This window comes from Cyprinodon variegatus, unplaced genomic scaffold (genome assembly GCF_000732505.1).
Source record: "Cyprinodon variegatus isolate N-32 unplaced genomic scaffold, C_variegatus-1.0 Scaffold386, whole genome shotgun sequence".
Classification (NCBI taxonomy): Eukaryota; Metazoa; Chordata; class Actinopteri; order Cyprinodontiformes; family Cyprinodontidae; genus Cyprinodon; species Cyprinodon variegatus.
In genome coordinates this window covers 136,948-150,328 of record NW_015150839.1, presented here as the reverse complement: position 1 = coordinate 150,328, position 13,381 = coordinate 136,948, and the positions used below count along the sequence as shown (strand labels likewise).

Genomic DNA, 13,381 nt, shown 5'->3' with positions numbered 1-13,381 from the left:
ATTTTCTTTAATGGAGAGTCTCCAAACTGATCTGCGAGTGAAACCTTGAAAGCTCGCGAGATCAGGATGGTCTCACGAGGCTAGGTGTCTGCAGCTACTTCAGAATGATCAGAACCAGCAGGATGGGTCATAACATGGAGAGGGATTCTGCTTCCTGCTGTTCCATGTGGTTCTTAGACAGCAGTGTAATGTCTCTGATGATCCCATGTTCTAACTGGTGGCTCTCCTTCTTTCTCAGGGGGTTTGAGCTCTTCAGAGCCAGCATCATGAAGAACGTTCACTTTCATCAACAAATAGAGAAGAAATCCCTGACACAGCTCAAGAAATCGTACGTTTTTACCTCATCAGCGCCGCCGTGCTGGAGGAGTCTGAGGAGAAGAACGTGTTGAACTTATTTTCTTTCCTTTCCTCCCTACTCAGGATGCAGAGGATTCGTGCTAAGCAGCAAAAGTACAAAGAAGGACAGAAAAGCAGTGAGATTTCTGCTGGAAGCCAGGAAGTTGGTAGTGATCTCAGCAGTCCAGTTGGTAAACATTCTTCACCACTTCCACGTCCTGCATGTTCCCTCTGTAATCCAAAGAGCATCACTGGTCAAACTGGCTGCAATGGTGGCATCAGTTTATCAGAACAGCATTGATATCTATGAAGTCTTAGGAGGCATCTCACCAGTGTTAATATTTGTAGGAATCCCATTACTCTGCATTACTGTTTCTTTTTTCCACTTGAATAATCAGGATCTACAATATTAGAGCTTTAAAAACATGTCTTTCTTTGACCAAATGGTTTTGGATCTAATGTCAGCCTCTCACTGCAGAGACTCACGGGGAGCAGAAGAAATCAAAGAAGAAGAACTGGTACCAACCATGGATAAACCACGCAGCAGGTAGATTAGATCTCCATGGTAACGGGTTAAAGTATTAATCCCTAACCTAAACACTCAGTGGATTTATTCTATACGGTGGCCGAGGCCTGCAAACGGGCAAATTTAAATGCCTCATTTTACAGCAAATTCTACATTTCCTGCAAATTCAAAATTACATGAAAAACACAAATTTAGACACAAATGTAAAATTTAGACCAGCAAACATAAAAGTCAGGTTTGTACACAAACACAATAAATACCGGTTAAGAAAAACTGCAGCAGATAAGAAAAAGCTGCAGTCAAAGAAAACGGAGAACAGAAAAATAGAAATGCCTTAAAACAAAAAAACAAAATAAAAATGAAAGCAAAGGGAAAATGCTGCATGGAGCAAAAACAACTTCAAGTTATGAAAAAACTGCAAACTAATGCTGCATAATCGAAATACTCCAAACCACTAGGGGGAGATGATCATCAACCCATATAGGAAGTGACCAACCTAAAGCATAGACAGGATAATAAAGATTAAATGTTTAGAAAAAATATTTTGAGGAAAACTAACCTTTGTTTTCTTCCCTCTCTACTGAATCCTACTGATGTTCTTGCTAATGTCGTCTTCTGTGTACGGAGCCCCTCTGATGACATGGTCAAAAAAAAATTTTAATTGTGGCCACGAAGTAGTATTTCGTGTCCACGCAATAAGTTTAAGGTGCGCACGAAATACTTATTAATAATATTAATATCATTCCTGGACAACTGGGTAAGCAAATCGAGCGCGCCTTCTCTAAGGTCTAAGGCGGGCTTGATTTGCTTACCCAGTCGGTCTCCGCCAGTCACGTTACATTTGTTGCTAAGACGCCATTTTAGGTGGAAAAGGCGTAGTGTAAACAACCGCAGCATAGCTAAACGAAGGACTAAAGGCCCGTTTACATAGCAGCCTGTCCAAGATAAGTCATTACAGTTAACCTGAAAACAGGGGCGGATTTATTGATATTATTAGTAAGTATTTTGTGCGCACGTTATACTTATTGCGTGCCGCGAAATACTACTTCGTGCGCACGAAATACTACTTCGTGGCCACAATTAAACATTTTTTTTGACCATGTCATCAGAGGGGCTCCGTATCTGTGTTTCTGTTGGCATATTAGCGTAGTTGATCATCTCCCCCTAGTGGTCTGGAGCTCTTCCACTCTGCAGCGCTAGTCACAGATGGTTATGCTACTTTCACACTAAACTTGAGTCGTTAAGAATTAAGATTTAGACGAATGGGTAAAAACCTGCAGTCTGTAGAGTCTGCAGAAGTTTTTGCACTGAAAAAATTTCAATGTAAGTCAGTTTTTCTCGGAAAATGTTTTTTTTCTTTTATTTGAGCAGGTAGGTCATAAATGACCAATAGCATAAGGCTACGTTCACACTGCAGGCCTTGAGGATCAATTCCCATTTTTTTTGTGAAATCTGGATTTTTTTCATTGCTGTTCACATTTGCAAATATATGCGACTTGTATGTGATCTCCTGTGTGAACTGCAGTCATACAACACAAGTGTCCCGCATGCGCAGTAGAGGACGCAATGATGTCACAGGCCAGCGTGCTTTGTGTTTACTTCCGTAAACACAAAGCACGCCGGAGCACATCTAGCGATCGTGCCGGAGCGCATCTAGCGATCTTTCCCAACCATAAAAACACAATCTTTTCAAGATGGTTAAAAAAAAATACTGCTCTCTGCATCATCATCTGCCATGGTTGTTGTTTTTCTTGCCACTTCTTCATAGCCAGACCCAGAATAGTGACCTGTGTCGGGTATTAATGACGTTCAGGTCGGATGAATGCGACCTGGCCATTCAGACACAGGTCGCATTTGAAAAGATCAGATTCGTATCGGATTCAGGACCACATAGCCAAGCGGCCTGGGTCGGATTGGAAAAAATCTGATCTGTATCAGAGAGCCATGAAAAGATCAGACCAGGTCGCATATGGGCCAAAAAATTTAATTTGAGTCACTTCAGACTTCTGTGTGAACGTGGCCTAAGATAATTTATGTTGAAAAGCGTTCATATCATCTTATTTAAGGGCAGAAATACTCATTCCATTGGTAGATCATTTTTTCCCCCAGCTCAAATTAACTACAAATACACTTTTTTTATTGAATAGAATAGAAAATCCCTTTATTGCCCCACAATGGGGAAATTGTGGAAATTGGAAATCAGGCTGTAGAGAGACTAAATGTTAGAAGCATCAATGACTGTGAGTAGGGCTTCAACTAATGATTCAATTTAAAAATCGATTCATCTGTTGATTATTTTTTTCATTTAATAATCAGATAGCCCAAGGTTCCTTAAAGAGGACTTTTTACCTGATTAAACCAGGTAGATTATAGAGCAAATAAAAAAATGGAAAAGATTTTTATCTTAAATGCAAAATGTTTTTTTTTATATAATTCCATCTCTAAGGGGGTTCCTCTGTCAGCTAAAGGCATTTTTTAGAGTCTTTATACTCCAGTTAAGGATTAATCAATTACTGAATAAGTTGATGATCATTGAAATAATTTATTAATCTGATTAATCCAATTGTAGCCCTAACTGTGAGCATCTGAGCAGAGATGAATAATGCTGCCTTCTGCCCACAGTCATTCACTCTGGTGACTACTACCTGTTTGAATCAGACAGTGAGGATGAGGAGGATCTGACCTACGAGGAGAAAAAGCCTCAGACTCAGACTGCATGCCAGGTCAGAACCAACAACCATGTCCCCTACTGTATGACGGAGATTAGCAGCTGCTATATGAACGTTGTATCCCAGTTAGCTTATCAGGCATGGGTGAGCAGCGTGAAGACAGCTCTGAGGGAACGCCAGAGACGCCAGAGACAGTGGAAGGCCATGAAGGAGAAAGAGAGGAATAGACAAGAACAAAGAGAGGAGGATCTTCATCTGAAGGGTAAGGCTCCGCTAGAAACGGATCATTTGTTCAAACTAAACCCAGTTAATAATGTTCTCTGAAATGAATCATGACTGATGACTAACTGAGCCGCTGATGGTTAAGGAACCATGACCTCATCAAGGTGTTCTGGTGCTTTCTGTTTATGTAGCCTCTGCAGATGCTGTTTTTGAGGAGCCTGATGCTGAAGAGGAGGAGCCTGAGGAGGAGGAAGAGTCTGGTAGGTGAACCTGCAGCTGCCAATATTACAAAAATATTTTTAATAATAATGTTTTTGTAATTTGATGTAATCTGCTGACACAGATCCTCACACCAACTAATGTTTAACTGTTGTTAGCGTGAACTTCTAGTAGGTCACATGGTCACAGTGTTTTTTTAATGACTGGTAAGAAGTAGGTGACCGGATTTCTGCGATCTAATCTGTTAGTGGCTTCTTTTCCTCTCGGAGCTCATTTGCCTGGTAGCTGCAGCTGACTGCTCTTTCCTGTATCTTTCACTTAGCAACGCATCAACTGTGCTGCACTGTTTAACTCCACTCTCTGATTTTTCTGCCTTAAGTTCCTCCTTCTCTCTTTCTAAATGCTTGTTTTCTAGTCTGTATGTGTGTGTGCGTGCTTGGAACGCGGGGGGGAAAAATGACGCTTGAATACGACGGTTACCAAAATTAATATAAGGCTACAAAACTATAACTATTTCATTTTTGACGGCAGTTCAGGTATAAATAACAGGTGTTATTTCTTTAATAGAACATAACAACATGAGAAGGATGCTAAAGATCTGCTATTTTTTATTTTCCACATAAAAATAGTTCTATTTAATTGACTTCTACATCTAGAAATAGGATTCCACGCGGTCCATAAGTAAATTAGTACAAACATTATTGTCTGGTAAATTTTTTACAATCTTGGTATAATTCCTGCTCTAAGTGGGTCGCTCTGTCGGCTAAAGGCACATTTTAGTGGCTCTATACTCTAGTTAACGATTAATCAATTACTAAATTAGTTGACGATTATTTAAATAATCAGTTAATGCGATAAATTGTTTCAGCTTTAGATAAAATACATGAAATGAACGACACAGAGTAACTACAGCCCAGATGTACAACTAGTAAGTTAATATTTGAAATGCTCAATGTCAGTTCCTCTTATAGTTCCAGTGCTCATGTAAATACAATACATTTATTTTCCGTCCCTTGAATGTATTGTTGAGCAAGATACAGAGAGAGCATTTAGATAGAAAAAATAAAAGTGGGGTTTACCTCACGCGACAGTGGCGTTGGATGTAGGAGTTTGCCCTGAAATTGAAGGGTTGACGGTTCAAGCCCTGGCTCCGACCTTCAGTGTTGTTGTTTCCTTGGGCAAGACACTTCACCTGCATTGTCTACTGATGGTGGTCAGAGGGCCTGGTGGCGCCAGTGTACGGCAGCCCCGCTTCTGTCAGTGAGCCCCAGGGCAGCTGTGGCTACAATGTAGCTTGCCACCATCAGTGTGTGAGTGTGTGTGTGAATGGGTGAATGAATGTAGTGTAAAGCGCTTTGGTCAAGTCTCCTAACTTGAATAAAGGTGCTATATAAGTACATGCCATTTACCATTTACCTCTGTTTACTTCTGCACAATTCTACATCTTCAAAAGAAAAGGATAGATCTACATATAACAGACATATTTAGTCTATATTTGTTTAAACAGGCGTGTATTTACCTACTGTCTTAGTCGCTAGTTATTTCATATGCAAACCTTTTCAAAGTGGAAAATAGTCCTAATTCGTCATTCCTCAGAGCCAGTGATGCTTTAAACATTGATAAACACCATCTGGTGTGTTTAGTGCTTATAAGATTTGTATTAATGTAGCAAGAAATGCTGCTGTTCTCTTTAAACAAAATGTTTCCTGATGCTCATATTAAGCATTAAAAAGATCATGCATATTTTGGCAAAGGACCAATGACATCAGACCAATGAACCTGAAGACCAATGGTGTCCCTACCAAACCTGAAATCAAACCTACGCTCTTGCTGCTCCTTATCTATACGCTAACGGCTGACAACCAGCTAGCTAGCAGCTGTTTCTGCGCGCAGAATGCCAAAGCTCTTTCTACTGCAATAACTGTCTACACACAACATCCCCCCCATACATTTAACGGTAAAATCTGGGATATTTCTGGGGACAGCTTTAGCCAGGGACAGGTGGTCTAAATCGGGGACATCTGGTCACCATAAAGCCATCAGGCTTTGGTCCTGATCCAGGTGCAACCCTAGGAGCATGGAGGCTGCTTTGTCCTCTTTTTTACTCTTTGTTAACCTTCTTCTTTGTGACGTAGTGCATGGAGAGATGGTTCAGAAGATCTTGGATATCCTGCGCTTCCTGTGGGCTATTATCTTAGCCATGGTGGACGGCCTGACCCAGTGGCTCAATCTGCTCACTAAACAGTACAGAGACACGTCCACGGTGCTCTGCAACGAGCGCTACTTCATCATACACAGGATCCAGCAGGTAAAACCAGGAAGGACTCAGGTCTCATCACCAAAGGTAGAAGAACTGAAGCACAAACATAAAAACAAAACCTATGTTCTGATCATTGCAGCGTCGACCAGCCGAGTCCAGAGAAGACCTGGTGTCCCAGAACAGTGAGATCTTCTCTCTGAATACGTCTCTGGACCAAGAAGATCCAGAACACGCATCTGGAAGCAGGTCAGCGTGCTGTTTGGTCTCCATCACATCAGGGTTTATGCTGCCGACAGATGCTGTTAGCATATTGGTGACTGTGAGGCCCGACGAGGTCCAGGCCGAGTCTTTGGGACTGACATGATCAGACAGAGGTGGTGGAGATGTCAGTGGGGGCGCTCCCAAACCCTCCGTCTGGAATGCTGCTCCGAGGAAAGTGAGCCTAGATCTGGAGGAGGAGTGGCAGACCTCCATGCAACCATGGCAGGTGTCGGCTGCAGGTCGGGAGAAACACGCCTCAGGGTCATTGATCATCTCCCCTGCTGGGAAAATAGAACTGAGGATTAAATTCAGGATTGAGCTTCTTATTTTAGGACCTGAACGGATGGCCTATATCGCTACTGTTACAGAACATTTGCTCCATGATAAACATTTAATCATGAATGCTTCGGAAATAACTGAATTCAAGGAAAATTCTCTGCTCATAATGAAATCTGTTTGATATTAAGGCTATGAACTAAATGACTATGAATCTTAAGCTTTCCACAATGATGCAATTAAAGTTTACTTTATAGGAATTATATAATATAAGTAATTCATATCTGTGTATTATTTATGCAAGTAAAAGTTGATTCCATGAAAATTTCATTTAACTTTTTCCACATACAGACGGATGTGGTTTGTTGGATAAATAATAAAATAAATGTTTTGTGTTTGATCCAGGTCGTCTTTAACAGTCAGGAATGACTTTCTTTCTACTTTCAAAATAAAAGTCTGACTCCTGTAGGATTAAACCAGACTCTTTATGTCCCACAATCATAGGTTATTATTTCTGCCATCATCACGATGACCCCAGCTGGTGAACGTTTTAACAATGAGCTCTCAGAGCCACCGGGTCACTGTGAAATTCAGCTTAATTAAAAGCAGAAATCACAAATACTCAGGGGGATTCTGTCACAGGAAAACTGGTCAAATATGTTACATTATAAATTTGATATGAAAGAAAAAATATCCAACCACTTAATAAGATTATGTTGATTTTTAGCAACAAAGATTTATTTTACTACCAAAAATCAAGTTTCATTCTATTATAATTCGGAATAAATTGACCACTAACCAAAAATCCTTCATAACCAATTTATAGGTAAACTCAAACTCTCAATTTATATCTGCAAAAAAAAAAAAAACCCTGATAACTGGTAATAATAATAATAATAAGTCCCAAACTGCCTGTTCTTTTTTTTTTTTTTTATGATAATGTTCACAAAGGAGTTTCATATCCGCTAAACTCAAAGCAAAGTGCTGTCCAAAGTTCGTTCCAAAATGAAAAATCCAAAGGACAACCCCCCCCCAAAAAAAAGATTAGAAAAAAATTGGTACCACCAAAAATCCAAGAAAAATAAGGTCCAGATCTCACCGTGTGCGTCTTACTTTCCCGTGGGCGGTGTCTTTTTGCACCGGGCGGCGTCCTCTGGGTGCAAACTCTGATCACTTCTCTTGATTGCTGTTCTGTGGCGCAGGGAAAAACTTTGATTGCCGATTTATCTTTCTTCTTTTATTTTTAATATTTTTAAGTTGTTTTTAACATACAACCAAACAAAAACTCCCGCTGCACAGATCTGACACGCCGCACGCCGACGCACCAGCCCATTTTTATCAAGATATTTTCTCCACACCAAAAAAAAAAACAGCATTTTAATACCCAACATCATTTTTAACCAGTGGAGATTCGAAATAATATTACCGAAGACATAATAACTGTTCTACAAAACAGTTTATCTGTACACTTTAATGCACTTCATACAAAAAAAGAAAATAACATAGTGGTTCTGTTACAATGTTAAAGAACAAATATTCATAGGATTGTTCTCTAATGTTGCTTTTTCCAATCCTGTTTCTCTACCATAAGCAGAGCGGAGACGCCGAGGCGCAGCAGCAATGGGAATCTTCTGACTGAAGAAGTCCTGCAGCCGGAGCCATTAAAGCTGCGACACTCCAGAACCGCCAGTGAGATCCTGTCTGACAGGTGAATCATCTGCAGTTCTTTGACCAGATCTGCGGAGGTCTCTGGACTCAGTCAGTCCTGATCTATGGTTTTTTCTGCTAGCTTTTAAGGAGGCTGACTGCTTGTTTTTTCAGGGCTTTTTTTATCGAGGAGTTGGAGCAGAGCAGGGAGTTCTTCAACAACCAGAACCGTCTGCTGAGGCTGCTGATAGCTGTATACAACCTGCTGTCAGCCAATTCAGAGCTGCTCTGCTACCTGATTATAGTCCTGAACAACGTGGTCAGCGCCTCCGTCATATCACTGGTCCTGCCAATGCTGGTCTTCCTCTGGGCCATGCTGTCCGCTCCAAGACCCACTAAGAGGTTCTGGATGACAGCCATTGTCTACACAGAGGTATGGATTCTGCAGGACATCTTCAGACCTTTGAAAAGCAAAGAGATTTAGTCCCAAACAGAACCAGAAGGATCTGTCCATGATGAGATTAAATGCAGCAGAATGAAGCTTTAGGTTTTACCATTCAGTGGTTTTAATCGGCTGGTAGGAGGTCAGCAGATGTTAGAAGTTAGCACTTCTAAGAGCCATGGATGCAGCTGTTACACTCCTTACCAGCTGGTGGCAGTAATGCACATGAAAGATGAAATGGAAGAATAGATCAAAAGTTATACTGCGCGTGCCTTAAAAATGTTTAAGAAAAAAAACAGAGAAGAGGTCTCGCAAAGCATTTTGGGATATATTTTCTTGTCTAGTGACCACGGATCATCACTACTTTTTAAGGTGCATTGTGGGAAATTTTAAGTCCATTACTTTTTTATTCACTAGAGCAAAGGTCAAGGATTAGCGGACCGCGGATCCGGACCCTGCATGTTGTCTGAGGACAGTGTCTAACTTCACTTGCGCTGCTTCTCCTTCCTTCAGAGATTATTTCTCTGTTGGAGCCGCTCAGACCGCCACATACCGGTGGTGCGCTGTCAGTGAGAATCCCCAGCAGCAGCTGCCTCAGGCCCGCTCGCCTCTTGGGGTTTTCCCCACTGTTGGTGGCGGCTGGAAGTAGATGTTAGCGTTTTTCAGGTAGGTGGTACAAACTGCAGGCACCGGGATAATAAAATCAAACATATTTTGCTGGCAGGATTTTAAGTTATTTTAGGTGTTAATAAACTGTTTCAGGGGAGTGAGCATAGCGCTCTGCATCAGCAGCGCTGTGTCTGTCTCCCTGCCAGCTCCCAGATCAGCTTCTCTGATTGGTTGATGTGGCGCCAGTTAAATTTTTCTACCTCCAGCAGCTTCTGCTTGTGTAATTTTGAACAATCACACAGCATCATGGGATGTATGTGCTTATCTAGTGACCATGGATTATCACTACTCGCTGTGTCCAAATATCCACCCTAACCACCATAAATGTTACTATAAAGTGCCATTTTAAATGAGCGTCTAAACGTTTAGCGGAAGAAAAAGTACTGTTCCACTGATCCTTGGAGCCCGTAGGAACAAAACCAAACCACGCTACAAATACAGGAAGCATTGATTAGAGTCAGAACCGGTTCTAGGACAGAACCATCTAAACCAGCGCTGTGCTCTACCTCTTCCCAGGCCATGGTGGTGCTGAAATACATCTTCCAGTTTGGGTTCTTTCCGTGGAACAGCCTCTACGAGATGACCCTGAACGAAGACAAGCCCTTCTTCCCGCCCCGCATCTTCGGCCTAGAGAAAACCGACAGCTACATCAAATACGACCTCCTCCAACTGCTGGCTCTGTTCTTCCACCGCTCCCTCCTCATGGTCAGACATCAGTAGATTAATACCCTTCACTAATTTCACTGACTGTTTTGTTGTTGAGACGTTGATATCTGTTCTCGGTGCGTATTTTAACCTCACATTTGTTTCTCATGGTTGACCCTGCTGGGTTCATCTTGGGTTAGATCACTGGAAAAAAATCAAAATCTAGATTAGTCTTTCTTTTCTTGAACAAGACAATTTACATTTAAAATAAGAAAACAAAATTGCATTGTCTCATTTCAAGTACATATTATCTAATTATCTTATTTAAAGAGTAAAAATACTCTTTCTATTGGCAAACTACCTCATTTACTTAATTTAAGAGATGTTTACTTATTTCTACATTGTTTTTCCAGTGATCATAAGATGCCTGCAGGAGTGGGTGCGCTGCAAAAAATTGAAATAAATAAGTCATTTTTCTTAAAATAAGGGAATTTTTTTATTAAATATGGAGGTGAGTAAGATACTTTGCCAATGGAACAAGACAGTTTGCATTTAAAATAAGAAAACAAAATTGCATTGTCTTATTTCAAGTGCATATTATCTAATTATCTTATTTAAAGAGTAAAAATACTCATTCTATTGGCAAACTGTCTCATTTACCTACTCAAATTAAGGCTAAATATACTTAATTTAAGAGATGATTACTTATTTCTACATCGTTTTTCAAGTGATACCATAAGATGCCTGCAGTACTGCAAAAAATGTAAATCTACATAAGTCATTTTTTCCTAATATAAGTGCATGTTTTCTTGAATTACGGAGGAAAATTAGACATTTTGCCAATTGAACAAGACAATTAACATTTAAAATAAGAAAAATACAATTGCATTGTCTTGTTTCAAGTGCATATTATCTAATTATCTTATTCTAAGAGTGAAAATACTCATCCTATTGGTCAATTGTCTCATTTACCTACTCAAATTAAGGAAAATACAATTGATATAAGAAATGTTTTCTAATTTCCAGATCGTTTTTCCAGTGAGGAGTAGTGTGCTGCAAAAAATTTAAATAAATAAGTCATTTTTCTTTAAATAAGGGATTTTTTTTTTCTTAAATAAGGAGGTAAGTGAGACACTTTGCCAATGGAAGAAGACAGTTTGCATTTAAAATAAGAAAAAAATAATTATGTTGTCTTATTTCCAGTGCATATCATCTAATTATCTTAATTTAAGGGTAAATATACTAATTCCATTGGCAAATCGTCTCATTTACCTGCTCAGATTAAAGGTAATAATTTTTTACTTTTTTCTAGATCGTTTGTGCAGTGTGCATCCATAACTACACTGTTAAAACGATTTAGCAATACGTAAAAAATCTTAAATTAGGTGTATTTATCTTCAGTGGTAGGTTTGTTTTGATCCTGGAGACGTGTCCAGGGTGTACCCTCACCCTGCCTGTTGACAGCGACCCTTCCTTGACCCCTCAACAGGACAGGGCGCTGAAAAGACAGAGACACGTGAACAGGTGCTAAAATCATTAGCAGCAAACGCATCAGGAGCTGCAGCGCCAGAACTGCTGCAGCCAGACGGGACTAGGACTGTGAAGGACCCTCCAGAGTCCAGAACGAGGAAGCAGATGACCGATCAGACAGACGGTGCTGAAGAAGACGGCGGTGATGGATGGAACAAGAGAAGCTCCAGAAATAAAAAGAGCTGAAAGATGGAAATGGAGAGCTGGCAGCCTCAGTGGGGCCTGTGGTCATGGGAGCAGTCAGGACCATGACCTTCAGAACAGAAGGTCCATCAGAGCAGACAGCTAAGAGCTGCAGGCGTCTCATTTAAGAAGCTTTATTAAGACACAGGAGCAGGATGAGGGGTCACTGGAACCAGACCTGCTGAAAGGTTTTCATCAGGCAGAGAGCCGCTGACCTTAAAGCATGAGATAGTTTTCCTCTCTCACCACAAATCCTCTAAATACTCAACCAGATAAAGTCAAACTGAGCTCTCCTCTGGTGTCGGATGTTCAGTTTTTTTCCCAAACAGGTTTGATGGAAGGGCTCATCTGTAAACCTCTTTGCTAACACTTTGTCTTCACTCACAGCAATATGGTCTGTGGGACCACGAGGGCCCCCTGGAGGAGCAGGTTGCCTCTCCAGAAGATGGACAGAACATCAGAGCAGGAGAGGAAAATGGGAGCAGTAAGGGGGAAGCCCAAGAAGCTAAACGAAAGGATCAGGTAGCATCCAGAACATTGTCCAGGGAGGGAACTGATGGTGCAGTTTAATCTTCAAAGAGATTCTTTTTTTGTAAACGATGTAGGACAATCAAGAGCCAGGTACCAGCATGGCCGCCGCCGCCGTGATGCGCCATGATGCTGCCGAAGATCTGCCTGCGAGGCCGCAGAACGAACGAGAGAAAGAGCCCAGGAACAACAATCTGGATCTGTTGGATGTGATGGAGAGAGACGGCAAAGAGCTGCAAGAGGAAGTACCGAAGAAAAACAGCAGCATCCGCCTCCGCAGAAAAAACAAGAAGGCGAAAAACCAGGACAGCAAAGGTTTGTATCACCAGGAGTTAACCGAAGTATTGGCAAGCTGACAGCAAGCAGCTGGTCATTGTTAGGAAGGGGGTAACTGCTGAATCACAGCTTTTTCAATAACCTTCCTGAGGTGCGAGACGAGCCTGGAGTTCTGCAGCAGCATATTCTTCAAGTTTCTCTTCTTCAACAGCAGATTTGATCATTGCTGTTTTTAGGGCCTGAGGAAATCACTGAAGGTTTATTTGGTCAAATGAGGACTTTTTGTCAAAATATATTTATATGTTAATATGTTTAAATCTTTATATCAGCAAGCTGCAGCTGTTCTCAGAACCTGGTCTTATAAGTGGTTTGCTACCCTGATTCAGTTCTATTCAGTTTATTTCTATATCTCCAGTCTTCAACTCATGTTATCTCAGGTCACTTTCCAGATCCAGTTCAATCAGATTATAGCTCCAAAGTTTTCCTTCTAAGGAAAATCAGCTGATTCCATCCAGTCATTGACTTTTTGGGATTCTCTCCTCCTGGATGAACATTTTCACACAGTAGGAATTAGCTTGCATAGCAAAGCAATCCCTCACACCAAGCATGCATGTGGTGAATGTGGAGAGGAAAAATTAGGAAGTAACCTCCAGAAGCAGGCTCACTGTGTGTGTGGGGTGGGGGTGGGGGGT

The 13,381-nt window shown here is 41.1% G+C and overlaps 1 protein-coding gene across 1 annotated transcript in view; it reads left to right on the top strand.

Annotated features, from left to right (window-relative positions):
• piezo1 (piezo-type mechanosensitive ion channel component 1) overlaps nt 1–13,381 on the top strand; it is a 114,317-nt gene that overhangs the window by 79,771 nt on the left and 21,165 nt on the right. Inside the window, exons 23-35 of the mRNA XM_015387142.1 lie at nt 239–328; nt 421–527; nt 815–883; nt 3,485–3,585; nt 3,658–3,793; nt 3,945–4,013; nt 6,108–6,280; nt 6,372–6,478; nt 8,364–8,477; nt 8,591–8,849; nt 10,044–10,232; nt 12,273–12,407; nt 12,491–12,728. Of these exons, the coding sequence (XP_015242628.1) occupies nt 239–328; nt 421–527; nt 815–883; nt 3,485–3,585; nt 3,658–3,793; nt 3,945–4,013; nt 6,108–6,280; nt 6,372–6,478; nt 8,364–8,477; nt 8,591–8,849; nt 10,044–10,232; nt 12,273–12,407; nt 12,491–12,728 (1,787 nt within the window). The remainder of the gene's footprint in view (nt 1–238; nt 329–420; nt 528–814; nt 884–3,484; nt 3,586–3,657; nt 3,794–3,944; nt 4,014–6,107; nt 6,281–6,371; nt 6,479–8,363; nt 8,478–8,590; nt 8,850–10,043; nt 10,233–12,272; nt 12,408–12,490; nt 12,729–13,381) is intronic.